The 21,015-nt window shown below is 44.0% G+C and overlaps 1 protein-coding gene across 1 annotated transcript in view; it reads left to right on the top strand.

Moving 5' to 3' along the window:
* LOC126125798 (short transient receptor potential channel 4-like) overlaps positions 1-21,015 on the top strand; it is a 282,592-nt gene that overhangs the window by 15,959 nt on the left and 245,618 nt on the right. The window contains exon 3 of the mRNA XM_049915137.1: positions 9,536-9,759. Coding sequence (XP_049771094.1) covers positions 9,536-9,759 — 224 coding nt within the window. The remainder of the gene's footprint in view (positions 1-9,535; positions 9,760-21,015) is intronic.

The raw sequence follows: 21,015 nt of genomic DNA, 5'->3' as shown, positions 1-21,015 counted from the left end.
CTGAGGTCGCTGTTATGGAGTACCTGGAAGTAGGTGGCAGCACAATGCACCTAATATAAAAAAAATGTATGTTTTTGGGGGTGTCTGGATACTTTTGATCACATTGTGAATGTTATTTCGTGCTCATCATACACTAAGGTTACAAAAGTCGTGGAATACCTCTTAATATCGTGGCACACCTCCTTTTGCGCGGTTTAGAGAAGCAGCCCGACGTGGCATGGATTCAACAAATCGTTGAAGGTCCCCTACAGAAATATTGAGCCATGCTGCCTCTGTAGCCGTCCATAATAGCGAAATTGTTGCCGGTGCGGTTTTCATTGCGGAGGAACTTTCTCGCGAAATTACACTCACCAAGTTTCTCCTCCGAATGCGAAAATATTTTGTTGGCGCCGACCTACATGGGGGAGAAATCATCACCGTGATAAAATAAGGGAAATTAGAATTCGTACGGAAAGATATAGGTGTTCGTTCTTTTCACGCGCTACACGAGATTGGAATAATAGAGAATTGTAAAGGTTGCGTGGTATAATGGATAGGATAACATCTTGGCATACAGGATGTTGTGGGTTCGAATCTTGTCAGGTGCAGTCAGTTTTTGTACCCAAAGACTGGAAAACTGCATAGGTCACACGAATATTCAAGAAAGATAGCAAGAATAATGCACTAAATTACAGGCCCATATTATTAACGTCGAGATGCAGCAGGATTTTGGAACATGTATTGTGTTCCAACATTATGAATTACCTCGAAGAAAACGGTCTATCGACACACAGTCAACTCAGATTTAGAAGACAGCGTTTTTGTGAAACACAACTAGCTCTTTACTCGCACGACGTTTTGAGTGCTATTGACAAGGAATTTAAAATGGATTCCGTATTTCTGGATTTCGGGAAGCCTTTTGACACTGTCTAACGGGCTCAGTGGTCTGGGGGTATGATTCCTGATTTGTGTGCAGGAGGTCCCGAGTTCAAATCCCAGCTGAGCCCTTCTATTTGCCAACGGCCTTGCGCCAGTGGTAACACCGGTTCCCGTCAGATCACCGAATTTAAGCATTATTGGGCTAAGCTGGCACTTGGATGGTTGACCATGCGGTCTGCCGAGCGGTGTTGGCAATCTGGGTGCACTCAGCCCTTGTGAGGCAAACTGAGGAGCCACTTGATTGAGAAGTAGCAACTCCGGTCTCGTAAACTGACATACGGCCGGGACAGCGGTGTTCTGACCACATGCCCCTCCATATCCGCATCCAGTGACGCCTGTGGGCTGAGGATGACACGGCGGCCAGTCGGTACCGTTGTGACTTCCAAGGTCTGGTCGGACAGAGAGTCTGATACCGTACCACACAAGCGGCTTGTAGTGAAATTGGGTACTTATGGAATATCGTCTTAGTTAAGTGACTGGATTCATGATTTCCTGTCAGATAGATCACAGTTCCTAGTAATTGACGGAAGTCATCGAGTAAAACAGAAGTGATTTCTGACGTTCCCCAAAGTAGTGTTACAAGACCTTTCGCTGTTCTTTATCTATATAAACGTTTTAGGAGACAATCTAAGCAGCCCACTTAGGTTGTTTGCAGGTGACGCCGTCGTTTATCGACTAGTAAAGTTATCAGAAGATCAAAACAAATTGCAAAACGATTTAGAAAAGATACCTGTATGGTGCGAAAATGCCAGTTGACCTTAAATAACGAAAAATGTGAGGTCATCCACATGAGTGCTAAAATGAATCAGTTAAACTTCGGTTACGCGATAAATCAGTCAACTCTAAAGGCCATAAATTCAACTAAGTATCTAGGAATTACAATTACGAACATCTTAAATTGGAAGGAACACACAGAAAATGTTGTGGGGAGAGCTAACCAAAGACTGTGTTTTACTGGCAAGACACTTAGAAAATGTAACAGATCTACTAAAGAGACTGCCTACACTGGGCTTGTCCGTCCTCTTTTACAATACTGCTCCGCGGTGTGGAATTCTTACCAGAGAGAATTGACGGAGCACATCGAAAAAGTTCAAAGAAGGGCAGCACGTTTTGTATTATCGCGAAATAGGGAAGTGAGTGCCATTGAAATGATACAGGATTTGGAATGCACATCATTAAAACAAAGGCGTTTTTCGTTGCGGAGGAATCTTCTCACGAAATTCCAATCACCAAATTTCTCCTCCAAATGCAAAAATATTTTGTTGACGCCGACGTACATAGGGAGAAACGATCACCATAATAAAACAAGGGAAATCAGACCTCTCACGGAATGATATAGGTGTTCGTTCTTTCCGCGCTGTACGAGACTGGAATAATAGAGAATTGTGAAGGTGGTTCGACGAACTCTCTGCAGGCACTTAACTGTGATTTACAGAGTATCCATACAGATGTAGATGGTGCAGGAATTTTGGCAAGAACTGACCTCTCGAATATGTGCCATAAAAAATCCATTATGGCCCCTAAATATTCGATGGGATTCATGTCGGGCAATTTTGGCGGCCAAATCATCAGCTGAAATTGTCCACAATGTTCATCAAACTAATTGTGGACAATTGTGGACCGGTGACACGGAGCATTGTCGTTCATAAAAATTCCATCGTTGTTTGGGAACATAAAGTCCACGAATGGCAGGAAATTGGCTCATCTGGACCAGAAGAAACAGTCCATTCCCGCCAGTCACAGCTCACACCATTGTGGAGCCACCAGCTTCTTGTACAGTGCCTTGTCGACAATACAGACTGATTTTTCCTACCCTGTACAAACTCTAGAGACTGATCGATGAAAGGATACAGAACAAAAAAAACTAATGAACTTATGTCTGCAAATGCATGGTTTCCAAGCTAGAGACCATTTATTCAAGCATACATCGTTACAGAGACTGCGGTCTAATATGTGCTGTACCATGCTGCCTCAGTTGCAGCATGTGCTGAAAATGGTTTCCACGTGCCTCAAAGCCTCTGTCTCACACGTTCACATCGGCCAGGCTGCATCCGAACAGTATCAAAGGTAGCATGAATACGCTGGTGTCTCCACATCTGGAATGGGCTCTGCATATACACTCCTGGAAATGGAAAAAAGAACACATTGACACCGGTGTGTCAGACCCACCATACTTGCTCCGGACACTGCGAGAGGGCTGTACAAGCAATGATCACACGCACGGCACAGCGGACACACCAGGAACCGCGGTGTTGGCCGTCGAATGGCGCTAGCTGCGCAGCATTTGTGCACCGCCGCCGTCAGTGTCAGCCAGTTTGCCGTGGCATACGGAGCTCCATCGCAGTCTTTAACACTGGTAGCATGCCGCGACAGCGTGGACGTGAACCGTATGTGCAGTTGACGGACTTTGAGCGAGGGCGTATAGTGGGCATGCGGGAGGCCGGGTGGACGTACCGCCGAATTGCTCAACACGTGGGGCGTGAGGTCTCCACAGTACATCGATGTTGTCGCCAGTGGTCGGCGGAAGGTGCACGTGCCCGTCGACCTGGGACCGGACCGCAGCGACGCACGGATGCACGCCAAGACCGTAGGATCCTACGCAGTGCCTTAGGGGACCGCACCGCCACTTCCCAGCAAATTAGGGACACTGTTGCTTCTGGGGTATCGGCGAGGACCATTCGCAACCGTCTCCATGAAGCTGGGCTACGGTCCCGCACACCGTTAGGCCGTCTTCCGCTCACGCCCCAACATCGTGCAGCCCGCCTCCAGTGGTGTCGCGACAGGCGTGAATGGAGGGACGAATGGAGACGTGTCGTCTTCAGCGATGAGAGTCGCTTCTGCCTTGGTGCCAATGATGGTCGTATGCGTGTTTGGCGCCGTGCAGGTGAGCGCCACAATCAGGACTGCATACGACCGAGGCACACAGGGCCAACACCTGGCATCATGGTGTGGGGAGCGATCTCCTACACTGGCCGTACACCACTGGTGATCGTCGAGGGGACACTGAATAGTGCACGGTACATCCAAACCGTCATCGAACCCATCGTTCTACCATTCCTAGACCGGCAAGGGAACTTGCTGTTCCAACAGGACAATGCACGTCCGCATGTATCCCGTGCCACCCAACGTGCTCTAGAAGGTGTAAGTCAACTACCCTGGCCAGCAAGATCTCCGGATCTGTCCCCCATTGAGCATGTTTGGGACTGGATGAAGCGTCGTCTCACGCGGTCTGCACGTCCAGCACGAACGCTGGTCCAACTGAGGCGCCAGGTGGAAATGGTATGGCAAGCCGTTCCACAGGACTACATCCAGCATCTCTACGATCGTCTCCATGGGAGAATAGCAGCCTGCATTGCTGCGAAAGGTGGATATACACTGTACTAGTGCCGACATTGTGCATGCTTTGTTGCCTGTGTCTATGTGCCTGTGGTTCTGTCAGTGTGATCATGTGATGTATCTGACCCCAGGAATGTGTCAATAAAGTTTCCCCTTCCTGGGACAATGAATTCACGGTGTTCTTATTTCAATTTCCAGGAGTGTATGATAATTTTGAGATGGCCCCCTTAACCAGAAATCGCATGGACGGAGATCCGGTGAACGAACAGGCCATGCAACTGGACCCCGTCGTTCGATCCATCAACCAGGGAAGACACGATGGAGATGCGTCCGGGTGTTAACGGCGAAGTGGCCCGAGCACCGTTATGAATCACCCACATAACCCTTCGAATCATCAATGGCACTTTTTCCAGTAGGGGAGACAACTGAAATCTGGACTCATCTGACCATGCCACGGTTTTCCAGTCGTCTAGCGTCCAATCTATACGGTCACTAGCTCAGGAGAGGCGCTGCAGGTGATGTCGTGCCGTTAGCACAGACACTCGCGTCGATCTTCTGCTGCCACAGCCAATTAACGCAAAATTTCGCAGCATTATAGTAACGGATACCTTCGTCAAATGTCCCGCATTGATTTCTGCGCATATTTCATGCAGTGTTGTTCGTCTATACCACTGACAACTCTAGTGAACGCCCGTGCTCCAGAACAAAGTGACGGCTGTCAGCCACTGTGTTGTCCATGGTGAGAGGTAATGCCTGAAGTTTGACGTCCTCGGTATACTCTTGCCACTGTGGATCTTGGAATACTGAATTCCCCAAAGATTTCCCAAACAGAATGTCCCATGCGTCTCGTTCCAACTGCCATTCTGCATCCAAAATCTGTTAATTTTCGTAGTTCGCTCATAATCAAGTCTGAATCCTCTTCATATGAGTCACCTGAGTACAAATGATAGCTCCGTCTATGCACTGCCCTTTTGTACCTTGTGTATGTGATACTACCACCATCTGTATAAGTGCATACCGCTGTCCTTTGACTTTTGTTCCTTCAGTGTAAAAGTACTTGCATATCACTTTCATTGCCTCTTTTCCTGTTCCAGTTTCGAATGGTGGGTGGAAATAACGATTGTTGGTAAGCATTGAATTCCTTTAACTTTATCTTCATGGCCTTTGCACGATTTGTACATAGGAAGAAGCAATATACTAGTGTCCTGTTCTAAGAAAAACGAATTTTAACAATCACACCGTGATGCACACGCCTCTCTTGTAGCGCCTTCCACTAGAGTTGGGTTTGGGTTGGGTTGACCTGGGGAAAGAGACCACACAAAGAGGTGATCGGTCTCATCGAATTAGGGAAGGATGGGGAAGGAAGTCGGCCGTGTCCTGTCAAAGGAACCATCCTGGCATTTGCCTAAAGCAATTTAAGGAAATCACGGAAAACCTAAATCAGGATGACCGGACCGGACGAGGGGTTGAACCGTCGTCCTCCCGAATGCGAGTCCAGTGTGCTAACCACTGCGCCACCTCGCTCGGTCTAGAGTTGGATCAGCATCTCCTTGATGACGTCTGGCTTACTAAATGAGCCTGTGAGAGAACGTGATGCTGTTCTTTGGATCTTTTCTATTTCCTGTATCAAAGATATCTGGAACGGCTTCCAGACTGAGAAGCAATAATCAAGTAATAGATGAACGAGATTTTTGTAAACTCTCGCATTTACAGGTGAATTGCACTTTCTGATAATTCGTCTGGCAACTGCCTTTCGTACAATTAATTTACATGGTCGTTCCACTTCAAATCACACCATGCGCATACTCCCAAGCATTTAATGTATAAGACTGCTTCCAGTGATCGCTCGGAAATAGTGTAATCATACGAAAACGGGGATTTTCGCCTATTTATGAGTAATATGTTGCATTTGTTTATGTGAAGGTCAACTGCCACTCCCTGCACCATGCGTCGTCCCTCTGCAGGTCTTCCTGCACATTGCTACAATTTCCTAACTCGATATACAACAGCATCATTTGCGAACAGCTCTCTGGAGCTTCCGACTCCGCAAGGTCATTTACACATACACTGAAGTGACAAAAGCCTTGGTATATCTCGTAATAGCATGTCGGACCTTCTTTGGCTCGCCGTAGTGCAGCAACTCGAAGTCGCATGGACTCAACAATTTGCTGGAAGTCCGATGTAGAAATATTGAGCGATGCTGCCTCTATAGCAGTCCATAATTGCGAAAGTGTCTCCCGTGCAGTATTTTGTGCACGAACTGGTCTCTCTATTATGACCTATAAATGTTCGATGGGATTCGTGGATCAGGGTGGCATAACATTCTCTCGATTTGTCCAGAATGTTCTTTTATACAAACCGCGAACAATTGTGGCCCGGTGACATGGCGCATCGTCATCCACAAAAATTCCATCGTTGTGTGGGAACATGACGTCCGTGATTGGCTGCAAATGGTCTCCAAGTGGCCGAATCCAGAGGATCCAGTCTATTCCATGTAAACACAGCCCACACGATTATGTAGCCATCACCAACTTACACAGTGCCTTGTTGGCAACCTGGTCCATGGTTTGTGGGGACTGCGCCACACTCGAACCCTCAGCTCTTATCAGTTGAAATCGGCGCTCATCTGACCACGGTTTTCCAGTCGTCTAGGGTGCAACCGACAAGGTCACGAGCCCGGGAGAAGCGAGGCAGGGGATGCCGTGCTGTTAGCAAAAGCAATCGCGTCGGTAATTTGCTACCATAGCCCATTAAGGCCAAATTTCCCTGTCCTAACGGATACGTTTGTTGTACGTCCCACATTGTTTTCTGCTGTTATTCCACGCACTGTTGCTTGTCTGTTAGCACTGACAACTCTACGCAAACACCGCTGCCCGCGACCGTTAAGTGAAGGCCGTAAGCCGCTGCGTTGTCATGTTGAAAGGTAATGCCTGATATGTAGTATTCTCGGCACATTCTGGACTCTGTGGATCTCGGAATATTGAATTCACTTACGATTTCCGAAATGGAATGTCACATGTGTCTAGCTCCAACTACCACTCCTCGTCCAACGTCTATTAATTTCCGTCGTGCAGCCATAATCACCTTTTCACATGAATCGCCTGAGTACAAATGACACCTCCGCCAGTGCACTGACCTTTTATACCTTTTACTACCATCTGTATACGTGCATACCACTATTCTGTGACTTTTGTCCGCTCAGTGTATATTGCGAAGAGTTATGGTAATACAGGGTGTCCGAAAAGTCTCTCCCTGATTACATAAATTGATAACTCAGGCTAGAAGTAAGATACAAATATGAAACTTGTGTCGAATCGTTTACTACTATCAAAGTTTTTTTTTTCTGTATTAGGTTCGCAGTACGTAAGTAGTGGATGAGGTCCAGTGCCCAAGAAGCCATGTTAACCAATCAGGAGAAGGCACAGTGTGTGCTGTGGTACCAGGAGACACGATCACCAACCGCAGTTCACAGACACTTCCAGACAACATTTGGAAGGAATCCACCTGATGTCAAGAGCATTAAAGCCTGGTGTGAGAAGTTCAAGAACACAGGATCGGTTGCTGACCTTCCAAGCTCTGGTCGACCAAGAACCTCAGCAGACTGGGTGGAAGCTGTAAGACAGTCTTTTCTGCGAAGTACGAAGAAATCGGTGCGCAGGGCCTCACGTGAATTACAGATGCCAAAAAGCTCTCTCCATGACATGTTACACAAACTTTTATTGTTTCGTGCATTCAAAGTGCAAATCGTTCAGGCCTTGTTGCTCAATGACAGTACACATCGATATGACTTTGTGGTCGAAATGCTATCACCTGTTGAGGACGGTGATGGTTATCGTAGACGAATTGCCTTTTTCGACGAAGCGACCTTTTTTGTGAGTGGAGTAGTGAATCGCCATAATGCGCGCATTTTGGGTTCACAACCCCCTGGCGAGGTCATGGAGTGTACCAGAGGCAGTCCAAAGGTGAATGTTTGGTGCACGCTATTGCACGATCGAATTATCGGGCCATTCTTCTTCGTAGAGGCTACCATCACATCTGCAGTGTATCTGGACATGTTGTAACTGTGTGCTGTTCCTCAGCTGCTTCAGTATCACCCCGACGTCTTGTTTCAGCAAGACGGTGCACCGCCTCATTAGGGTTTGGACGTCCGTGCCTATCTCGATATGACCTTTCCTGGGCGATGGATTGGTCGTGATGGGCCAACGGTTTGGCCTCCACGCTCTCCTGACATAACCCCATTAGACTTCTTTTTATGGGGTTATGTCAAGGACGAGGTCTAACGAACACGTGTACCAGATCTTGAAACCCTGCGGCAACGGATAACCACAGTCGTTGAATCGATCCCTCTATGATGTTGGTTAATGTGTGGACGGAAATTGAACATCGCCTAGATGTGCTACGTGCTACCAAGGGTGCTCATGTGGAAGTTCACTGATGTGTGAAAAAACATTAATAGTTTCTAAACAATTAGACACCAGTTTCATATTTGTGTCTTACTTCTAGCCTGAGTTATCAATTTATGCAATCAGCGAAAGACTTTTCGGACTCCTTGTATAACACTCCTTTGTGGCACGCCCGAGATTACCCTCATGTCTAAAGATCTCTCTCCGTTAAGAATGACATACTCAGCCTGTTTACTAAGAACTCCTCAATCCAGCAGCCAAATTGGTCTGATATTTCACACCCTCTAATTTTGTTCATTAGGCGACAGTGTGGAACTACATCGAATGGCTCCCGGAAGTCAAAGAAGAGAGTATGAGCGTGGGAGTCGGAATCTGCAGCCGTCTGGTATCCAGACGAATAGAGTGCGCTGGATTTCACACGATCTCCGCTTGTGGAATCCATCTGGATCAGTGGAGGAGATTCCGGCCTCCATAAATATTATAACACGAGCGGTATGCTGTTTAGTAGACGCACAGCGACCTCTTACACCTGGACTGCGACTGCTGCTCAAGTACACCATTCTTCAGGTCCAAAATATAATTAATTTATCGAACAAGGCGACAACATTCGGCCTTAGACGGCTCGAATTTTGGGTGAAGACCTCCATCAGCCAATCATTCATCGCTTGGAGTGTTGTCTCGATGTCCAGGCCTGATTCCAATAGAATATGTTTGGGATCCCCCAGATGCATCCTGGAACTCTCTGTTCTGACTAGTGGTAAAGGTACATCTACTTACTTCACCTGGTTTCTCTCCACTGTGAATCGACAACTTTTCCTGAACTTTGCGAAATGGCAACTGTATTGAGCACTGGAAAACAGCATGTAAGGCTTTTGCAGGAGGGACTTGGAGGAGGACTCCCTAGTGCGAGCGACCAACCGACTGAACCAGTACCGCGCTGTCATTAACCCGGCCTACATCTGCCTCTCCTCGGAGGACCCCATCCTGACGGCCTTCCAGTTGTGCATAGAGCTGCGCCAGTGGGCCAAGGTTGTGGAGGAGTTCCGCATCGAGTACACGAGTCTCTCCAAGGAGGTACGACGCTTTGCTGTGGAGCTTCTGGGTACGTACTCCAACACTGCGCCATACTTGCTTGTAACTCTTAGTCCCACGCGAGCTTTCTGCGTTAAATATGGACACATACTAGCACTGAGCTTCTGAGGCGATAAGTGTCTACGTAATTTGTATTTATTTATTTGTTTTTAGTCATCAGGCTCCTAAATGGTCTGTTGTGGCACGTCACAATTTCTTCTCTGCGTCCTGTGCCAACCTCTTCGTCTCAGAGTAGCACTTGCACACTGTACTTAGTTATTTGTTGGATGTATTCCAATCTCTGTCTACCCTACAGTTTTTATCCTCCCTCATTTTTATATTAATAGTCTACATCTAAATCCATACTTCGCAAGCCACCTGACGGTGTGTGGCGGAGGGTACCTTGAGTACCTCTATCGGTTCTCCCTTCTATTCCAGTCTCGTATTGTTCGTGGAAAGAAAGATTGTCGGTGTGCCTCTGTGTGGGCTCTAATCTCTCTGATTTTATCCTCATGGCATGTTCTCAAAACTTCAACAAAAGCCCGTACCGAACTACTGAGCGTCTCTCCTGCAGAGCCTTCCACTGGAGTTTATCTATCATCTCCGTAACACTTTCGCGATTACTAAATGATCTTGTAACGAAGCGCGCTGCTCTCCGTTGGATCTGCTCTATCTCTTCTATCAACCCTATCTGGTACGGATCCCACACTGGTGAGCAATATCCAAGCAGTGGGCGAATAAGTGTACTGTAACCTACTTCCTTTGTTTTCGGTTTGCATTTCCTTAGGATTCTTCCAATGAATCTCAGTCTGGCATCTGCTTTACCGACGACCAACTTTATATGATTATTCCATTTTAAATCAATCCTAAAGCCTGCTCCCAGATAATTTATGAAATTAACTGCTTTCAGTTGCTGACCTGCTATATTGTAGCTAAATGATAAAGGATCTTTCTTTCTATGTATTCGTAGCGCATTACACTTGTCTACATTGAGATTCAATTGCCATTCCCTGCATCTTGCGTCAATTCGTTGCAGATCCTCCTGCATTTCAGTACAATTTTCCATTGTTACAACCTCTCGATATACTAGAGCATGATCCGCAAAAAGCCTCAGTGAACTTCCGATGTTATCCACAAGGTCAGTTATGTATATTGTGAATAGCAACGGTCCTACGACACTCCCCTGCGGCACACCTGAAATCACTCTTACTTCGGAAGACTTCTCTCCATTGAGAATGACATGCTGCGTTCTGTTATCTAGGAACTCTTCAATCCAATCACACAATTGGTCTGATAGTCCATATGCTCTTACTTTGTTCATTAAACGACTGTGGGGAACTGCATCCCGCTAATTTTCAACATCCTTCTACAGACAGCATCTCAGACGCTTCGATTCTCTTATTTTTCGGTTTTGCAACAGACTACGATTCACTTGCATTCGATTCGGTGTTCCAAACGTGCATTCTCAGAACTTTCTTCCTCATATTAGCCTTAGGACAAATATAAGGGGCAGTCAGGTGAAAACCTGACAGGTGGAAAAAAGTACAAGCGTTGATCCTTCAATTTTGGAAATAGACATCATTGTTTATTCTCATAGAAATTTACGCCGTTGGAAGGAAAAAACTTAGCTCTATTTTTCTACATAGTCACCTCCTTTTGTATGCATTTTTGTAGACGGTGCTCCAATTTCTGTATCCCCATGTCGCAGAAATCCGCCGCCAGCCCGTTAAGGAAGCGTTTCACATCTTCTTTGACTTCATCGTCGCTCTGGAAGCGTTGGCCACGCAAGAGTTCCTTTAAGTTGGGGAACAAGTGACGATCACTAGGTGCGCGGTTCGGACTGTAAGGTGCGTGGAGCATGACAGTACAACCAAATTTTGTCAGAAGTTCCTGGGTTTGGCGGGAGACGTGAGGTCGGGCTTTATGGCGAGGCACCGTTACACCTTCTGTCAGTCGTCCTCTCCGGCGGTTCTGGACAGTTCGCTTGAGTTATCGTAGTGATTTGATTGTTGCCCCAGGTTCCATGAAATAGATCACCAGTATCCCCTTACGATCCCAAAACCCAGTGGCCATTACTTTGCCAGCATAAAGTTTGGATATTTCTTTTGTTTCGGGAGAGAAGTGAAACACCTACGTTTCGATTCCGGTAACAATGGAGTCCAACAATCCTTCCTTATCTTCTTGACACTTTTGAGGAAACTGGCGAGCACAGTGAAGGCGTTTCTCCATGTGTTCTGCTGTCAGCATACGCGATGCCCATCGAGCATAACACTTGTGATACCACAATTTTTCCGTCAACGCTCTTTCAACTGTATCTCAAGAACTCCCAGGAATCCAAGCAACATGTTCAAGGACGCTGATCCTCCTGTTTTCCAGCACTTCGCGTCGGACCATCTCGATAACTCCCAGGAATCCAAGCAACATGTTCAAGGACGCTGATCTTCCTGTTTTCAAGCACTTCGCGTCGGACCATCTCGATAACTGCCTCCGAAACTGAACGTCTTCAACTCCGTTCTTCGTCGTGGTCCTCCTCCCGACTGTCGCTAAACTCCCTGCACCATTTTCGGACGTGGTAAATGGACATACACTTGTCACCATACACTTGTGCCAACTGACGATGAATATCCACGGCTAGAGTTCCTTTCGCGTGCAAAAAACGAATTACGGAACGAATCTCGCACTTGGAGGGATCAACAATGGGCACCTCCATCGGGGGACGGCGGCTGAGCCAATGCTGAGCTGCTACGCTTAGCTGCGGCCGTGCGAAATCGAGAGTGCGGGAACGGGCGCGCACAGCAGTGTTGACGGATTTCGCCAGTACCTTCCCGTGCGGCTGGAGCTCTTTGGGAGGCTTACTTCTGGATCAACTCTCGTACGTAAAGTGTTTATTATTTCAAAATTAATCACCATAACTGTTAATACATCTATTCCACCGCGAGACAAGATGGTTGTTTCGAGTACTCTGCGAAGTTTCGATGGGAAGCCCTTACACATCCTCCGTTAAGTCCCGATCTCTCTCATGCGATTTCCATATTTTTGGTACCCTGAAGAAAGACCATCGTGGCCGTTGGCTTGCTTCGAATGAAGAGATACACGCCTGGTTTAATATTTCTTTGTGGTATTCAAAAAAATGTAAAAACATCTCTCACACCGGCCTGATTTAGCTTCACTGATCAGGATAATAAAACCATGCGTATGTTAAGGGAATTTTCGTTCACAAAGCAGGCTTATCATCAATACTGTTCTATCCTGATTAAATTGAGCTTAACTTAAATTCCATAAGGCAGTGAAGCAATTTCGAAGTCTCGGCGCGACGAAAATTGTCAGTCGATCTCCTGAAAACATTTGTAATAATTATTAACTTTCGGTGATCACATGGGGAAGACCGGAGATCTGCTGGTAAGACCGTGTTAGCCTATTTATTTGAAGTAACCGGTTATCTTGAGCATACAAAACGGCAGGTTCGTCCAGTGTAAATCAGACGTTCCCCACTGATCCCGTGCAACACAGCGTAGTAAGCAGACACTGTCAATAATAATCAGTTAAATAATACGCGAACTCACTTACTTTACATTAGCTCGTGTATTAAATTATTTCTCATACAGGATCTCATCAAGATGGCGACTAGCTCAACAATACATACATATACATCCTCCTTCTTTCACGGCTAATCGGCAAGATCTCCTTCATTCCTTTTCATAAGAGAAAACATAGATAGCAGAGAAGCTATTCCATGGAGTAAATGGACGCTCCAAGGAATAATAGGGCTTGAAACTACTTTGCATTGATAATCATCGTATATTAAAGTTTAGGAATCGCTAAGATAAGAAGAGATATTTCGAGATATGTACTGAGTTACATAATTTATAAAATTTCTGAAAATATCGCTGAGAGACCGCTGCAAGAGACATTACACTGGGAACAATTAGGTTTCGTAGGCAACCGCCAACATTTTTCCATGAAGACAGTGACCATCTTGTCTCACAGTGGGATAAATGTATTAACAGCTACGTCGACTATTTTTGAAATAATGAACAGATTCCAGAATGAGATTTTCACTCTGCAGCGGAGTGTGCGCTGATACGAAACTTACTGGCAGATTAAAACTGTGTGCCGGACCGAGACTCGAACTCGGGACCTTTGCCTTTCGCGGGCAAGTGCTCTACCATCTGAGCTACCCAAGCACGACTCACGCCTCGTCCTCACAGCTTCACTTCTGCCAGTACCTCATCTCCTACCTTCCTTTCTTTCAGGAGTGCTAGTTCTGCAAGTTTCGCAGGAGAGCTTCTGTTAAGTTTGGAAGGTAGGAGACGAGGTACTGGCAGAAGTAAAGCAGTGAGGACCGGGCGTGAGTCGTGCTTGGGTAGCTCAGTTGGTAGAGCACTTGCCCGCGAAAGGCATAGGTCCCGAGTTTGAGTCTCGGTCGAGCAGACAGTTTTAATCTGCCAGGAAGTTTCATATCAGCGCACACTTCGCTGCAGAGTGAAAATCTCATTCTGGAAACATCCCCCAGGCTGTGGCTGAGCCATGTCTCGGCAATATCCTTTCCTTCAGGAGTGCTGGTTCTGCAAGGTTCGCAGGAGAGCTCCTGTAAAATTTGGAAGGTAGGAGACGAGGTACTGGCAGAAGTAAAGCTGTGAGGACGGGTCGTGAGTCGTGCTTGGGTAGCTGAGACTGTAGAGCACTTGCCTTCGAAAGGCACAAGTCCCGAGTTCCAGTCTCGTCCCGGCACACAGTTTTAATCTGCCAGTAAGTTTTTAATGAACAGTTTACTTAATTTGTTTCCATCTGTCTCATTTTCAAAAGAGCTGTATTTGGTTCTTTTATTGTACTACTGGTTTCAGTTAGAAACCACCATCTGCTAGAAACTCGCAGAAAATACCTTACATATCACGAAAATGGAAACATGGGAATGCAGGCTGCTACTGATGCATTCATTAACAAAAATACGTAAATCATCTTCAAATTGAAAAATAACATTACAGGGAATTAGAAACCGACGAGATCGTGTGGATTTCTAATACCCTATTTGCGTAATATGTAAGGTGGTTTTGTTCTAGTTTCGTACCAGATGATGGTTTGTAACTGAAACTGGTAGTACAATAAAAGAACCAAATACAGCTCCGTGCTATGAATTTTATGAAACATATTTGCGCTGTTGACAAGCGCTTTAAGAAAATGTGTCATTGTCATTTGACGGCCCCTTATACTCGTATACTACAGGGTGACAATTATTGATCTATATGAAATAAAATCGTTACAAATTCTGAACGGTATGCTTTAGAGCGTCCAAACTGCACGGCCGACCGCAGGGCATGGTGAGAATTAGCGTGCGCTGTATGGTTTGATTTAGCGACGAAGTCCACTATCATTTCGATGGGTTCGTCAATAAGCGAAATTGGCTCATTTGGGGGACTGAAAATCCGCACCTCGCGATCGAGAATTCTCTTCATCCTCAACGGGTGTCCAGACACGGAATCACGGGTGCGATATTCCTTGATGGCACGCTGACTAAGATGATTTCATCCCCATTAGCTAAAGTGACCCTGATTTCGACAAGCTGTGGTTCATGCGTGACGGAGCTCGACCCCATCGAAGCAGGAGAGTGTTTGATGTCCTGGAGGAGCACTTTGGGAACCCCATTCTGGCTCTAGGGCATCCAGAAGCCACTGGCATGGGCCTCGATTGGCAGCCATATTCTCCGGATCTGAACACATGCGGCCCCTTTTTATGGGGCTCTATTAAAGACAGCATAAAAAACCAAAGCCGTTACTGAGCTGAAAACAGCCATTCAGAAGGTCATCGACAGCATCGATATTCCGACACTTCAGCGGGTTATGCAGAATTTTGGCATTCGTCTGCGCCGCATCATAGCCAATGATGGCAGGCGTATCAAACATATCCTAACCTAGATCTGAATATCTTTAGCGACGTTTTCACGTTGAATAAAGTGTGTGCACGCCGTAGTTTTCCATATAGTTCAATAATTATCGTTATATATGTAGGCACGACCTGCTAACCCGAAAACTGCTTTGTTCTTCATTATTTTGTATTAAGCTTTCTGTCTTTTTCTTTCTGAATCATGCCATAGCACTTTGGCAAAGAGCTATAGTCTGTTCATGATTACTTTAGGATTGACATTTCTGCAGCAACACGTGGAGACGTACAACAGAGCCGCCATGTGCCGCATAGAACATCTTATGTTTCTAGAATGTGCGCTGATATGAAACTTCTGGCAGATTAAAACTGTGTACCGGGCCGAGACTCGAACTCGGGACCTTTGCCTTTCGCGGGCAAGTACTCTACCGACTTGAGCACTTGCCCGCGAAAGGCAAAGGTCCCGAGTTCGAGTCTCGGCCCGGCGCACAGTTTTAATCTGCCAGGAAGTTTCATCTTACATTTCGTTCAACTCGCTAGAACTGGCAAACTATTCTATGCACAAAGATGGAATTCACATCAGCGTGTTCTGGAAAATCTGCGATATGTTTTCATTTTAATTTTATTTGTGGTAAAATTTTAAGACGATATACGAAACATTTATGAAAATTCGTTTACTGACTACGTTACCAAATTTTCGACGTGTGCAAACTTTTTTGCTATTGGTCTAGTGAACACATGACGCAAAAGAAAATTTGAAAAATATTACATTTTCATTTGCTCAAATGCGGTGCTCTGTCGAAGATCTCTAACACGAGATAATTTAAGTTGAATGTGATGTATGACGCTGCTCTCGCACGTGAAGACCTCAACGCTTGCCCCTTTGGATTCATTGAGTGAACCAGAGCGATAGGATTATAATTAACCCTTTACTGCGTTTCCTAATCAAACTTTCTATATATTTGTAAGACTAAAAAAAAATTATACCTTTTGATCGAGGTGAAGAAACGTATCAGTTTCGAAGAAAATATAACAGTGAGGCAAAATACGCTATTTCAATATAGCAACAATTACAAAGCAAACAGTGAGATGGATTTTTTGTGTCCTATTAAAACTGAGCTCCTAGGCTGAACTTCATGTGGAAAAATTTGCTTATAACGCCTAATAATTTACGATTAGCTTCATTCTGGCACGCTTTTTTCGATGATGCACTCCGTGTTATTAACGACTGCAAATAGCTTTTTATTACTGCTTGCAACGAAACCCTTAATTTTTGTGCATATAAATACTATTAGGTTGAAATGGTAGTGAGAAGATGGCAGCGTAACCACTGTATCCCCTTATGTTCTTACGACCTCGTCGATTTCGTATACGGGGCATCGCGGTTTGTGGAGAGACGTTAGATCAATAATCTCTCTACCTTTTAAAGATTATCGTGCACTTGATTTTGGCATGATTGGCGCCTTGTCAACAACAAAACAATGTTTGGGAGAATTACGAAGAACAGTCGTTGACAGTATAAGAACACAACGCGCAGACACTGACTTCGTACGGTAATTCCTTGATCAAGACAGCGACAACAAAAATTTCCACTGAATAACATTTGACGAACTTGTTTCCGACATTTTTCATTGTCATACAACAGAATAGTAGTAATAAAATATATATTATTAACCCCACGACTGAAAAAAATGAGAACAAATAAAATATGAGAGTGCATCCATAGAGTAAATATCTCTGGAGTGAGCATTCACATGCGCAGAACAGATTTTGTGTTGTCAACATACATTGCCGGCCTGCTCACATGTTCTCAGGACGTCGTGCGTTTGTCCGTATAGCGCCCTGTATATTTCGAATGGCACTACATCCCTAGAACAGACGGATTCTTTTCGTACGTGTCGTAGATTGTTTATGTATGTTGCGCAGACATTTTAACAGTATCCATTTGATACCGGGAATAAACCAGCTATGTAACTTTTAAGGCAAGTGATATTGCATTCTGCTTCTTTGCGATAGGTGTCACAGATCAGATGCACTCGATTTTTGGTAGTTTTCGGTATGATACGGCACTTTATAGTATCACAGAGCCTGACGTACATTTTGCAGTGATAGTCTTGCAAAACGACTTGACAGTACGCTAGTACTTTTTCAAGTGTCCGAAAAACACCGAATTTGCCACACATTAGCGATTATATCCCTGCTAATTCGTACTTTTTTCTGCTATTTCTGCGTATTTATTTTCTCGTTTTTGCGACCTAAAGCACAATTTTTCTTACTGGTGACACTTTTAAGTGTTTATTTAACGCATTGTACGTACTTGCTCTCTGTTTATTAAATAGATAGTAGACTGAGTAAGAAGGGGGGGATACACTTGGTCATGTAACAGTCAACCCATATAACTCCATTGAGGGAAGTGGAAGGTGACACAAATGAAAGAGTTTGGGGATATGTTTCCTAATATTTTACGCTTGTTAATCAAATGGTGAAGAAAATAAATTGAATGCAAAATACACCAAAGAAGATGAATGTGTTCTTTGATTAGCTACACTAATGTGTTTTTTATTTGATTTGTGCAGAAAATGTATTTAAGCTGAATGCAGAAATTGGTAATAGATGCTGTGGAAAATTAAAAATAGTTGGTATAGCATCTACCTTCAGCCACACACGTCCAAATTTTTCTGTGTCTAAACATTCCTCTTCAAAGTGTTTTGAAAGTACTTTGGAATATTTTGTGGGGACAAAATCATTCCTACTTATTTTCTGGAGCCACATCTTTACTCGTTGTTCATCCTTCGGTAAACTAAAATATAAATCACACATAATCATTCTCCATGTCCTAGACACACTTAACATGGTCTCCTACTGTAACTTTATAGTAAACAAAAAGGTTTGGGCACACATATTATACGAAGACAATTACAGACTCCCACTCTATTTAATTTATCTGTCTCCCGTCTTTCAAATCTATATACATAATCGACAAGTCACTGATAAATGCATGGAGGATAGAATTTGCTGAAACAACTAACCATTCCCTTTCCTGATCCACTAGCAAATTTACGAGAGGAAGCGAGCTTTTGTACGAGCCGTAATAATTATTATATAGTCATAAAATCGTAGAAAATAGGTCTACAGAATCAAGTCATAATTATAATGCGTCTCGAAAGTTTTAAACATAGTACCCATGAAAAGTTACTATCCCTCCTTTCACATATTTCTCTTTGCATCCGTAGCAACAACAGTAATTCACCATCGCTATTACACTATTAACAAACGGTGAAAACACAACAAAAACTCTTGATATTATAAACTTCAAACTCTGCAGAAAGCACACACGCACTGCGAAGTCCCGAAATCACGTGACAATCCTGGTTTAATGTTGACAACATGCGCAGAACGCAATGCTCACTCCAGAGATATTTACTGTATGAGTGCAAGAAACGATCCCGCAGAACATCAAGTCGTCAAGAACGGAATAAAAGCAATTGACTCAGTCGGTTGTTGGAAAACACTCGACTTATTCTGTTATAGTCTTACATTTCAGTTGAATTATTCATTCAGTCTTTTGAAAGGGAGCAACCAAATAAAAACAGTCTATTAGGTCGGTTGTAATTTTACGTATCGGTTGGAATAGTCATTCATTCTTTTGGGTGAAAGTAGTCTGTGGGCGCAACCGAATGAAAATAGTCGTTTCTAGTTTTTCGTATCTGCAGGATTATTATTCAATTATTTCTTTCATGTGAAACCAGTTTGTGGGAGCAATCGAATGATAACAGTCGATGCAGTCTGGTGCATTCAATTCAGAGCGAAAACATTTCATTGTTTTGCCATTGTTAAATCATTATTGTTGGCTACATCGTGTTATCGCTGCCGTCACTGTTATTGTATTTGCTTTTTATTGAGTGCTAATAACCATCGTTTAATTCAGTTTTTCGTCTATTTTTATGAACAGGTGTTTTCTTAATAGTGGACTCTGTGTATAGATCAAAAAGCCGAAACACGCAGTAGCGTTGAAATGGAAGAAATTATACGACTGGATAAAAAGTTATCTTGAAGGTAATTCAATGCAATGTACAGTATCCATAAGGATGATTCATATTACGAAACTATTTTAATAAGAGAAATTAAAAGAAAATTAACGAATGTTGACAAATATTTCTCACAAAAAATACTTGCAACAAGGGACAGCACATGCTGTAAGATCAACTGATGGAGACACTAAAGAGTTTAGAAAAATGTATCTTATACCGCTTGCTGTTCACGTCGTCCCAGCATTTACCTAAATATAATTGTCGGTGATGGCTGCAACCGCCGGGAAGAAAGAGATACAGCTTAAATAGATTTTAATAAAAACGTAGTTGTTCATCTATTTAAACATAAATCTATAAGTACCACCAATTATTAATCTTTTAAGACCAACCAAAAATCTATATGTGATGCCAGAAGTAAGAAAAATTCGTATTCAAGTAAATACATACATAAATTCGGAAATATTACTGCATTTTTAGAAATACACTTCTATTCACATTTCTTAGAAATGAGATACATTATTTGCCTCAAAGAAGTTGTCAACTCTAGTCATGGCTCGTGTACAAAGGCAGAAAATTATGCAGATTAAATCACTCAAATCCGGAGACTGAGTGAAAACATTCATATAACTGCCGTAGCTGTCGGAGACTTACGTCAGTCGGTTGTTTCACATAAGTGAAACCACTCAAACGCGGAGAGCTAGTGAAAACATTCCTATAGCCGAGAAATCGAAGAGATGTTCCGCCTGATACAAGACAGTATTTGTTTCTTTTACTTTTCCCAAATATGTTTCTGCACTTTTTGTGCTATCTGCTGCGGGATTTTGTATTTTTCGTACTGTAGATTATTATAACATGGTAACATTTCAGTTTAAGCTTATAGTTATTTATGCAGGGTGATTCCGCGATGCTGTTACAAGCTTTCAGGAATGCTGGAGAAGTGTAAATCTATCATTTGAGGTATGCAACACCGGTACAGAAACAATTTAGTCGGAAGTTACAAGCGAAAATCGTTCTAGTGTCTCTAACAGTGGACCTCTTACGCTGCAATCTCTTTGCTTTCCAAATTATTGGAGGAGGTATTATGGACCGAAGCAAGAAAAAAAATTTGTAGTAAATATGGGCTCTAAAATGCATATCTGAATAGCTACGAGCAGTTGTTCAGTAGAAGATTTATGTTTCACAGTAGCGAAGATGAACAACTGCTCATAGGTCTTAAGATATGTACTTTAAAGCTCACGTCTACTAGACTGTTTTTCTTGTTTTAGTCCGTACTACCTCCTCCCAAAATATGGAAAGCAAAGAATTTGCAGTAGAAGAGGTCCACTGTCAGAGGTATGAGAACGATTTTCCCTTATAACTTCCGAGTCGGTCGTTTCCGG

Source organism: Schistocerca cancellata, chromosome 1, assembly GCF_023864275.1.
Source record: "Schistocerca cancellata isolate TAMUIC-IGC-003103 chromosome 1, iqSchCanc2.1, whole genome shotgun sequence".
NCBI classification, from domain to species: domain Eukaryota; kingdom Metazoa; phylum Arthropoda; class Insecta; order Orthoptera; family Acrididae; genus Schistocerca; species Schistocerca cancellata.
This window is presented reverse-complemented; position numbering and strand designations above follow the sequence as displayed.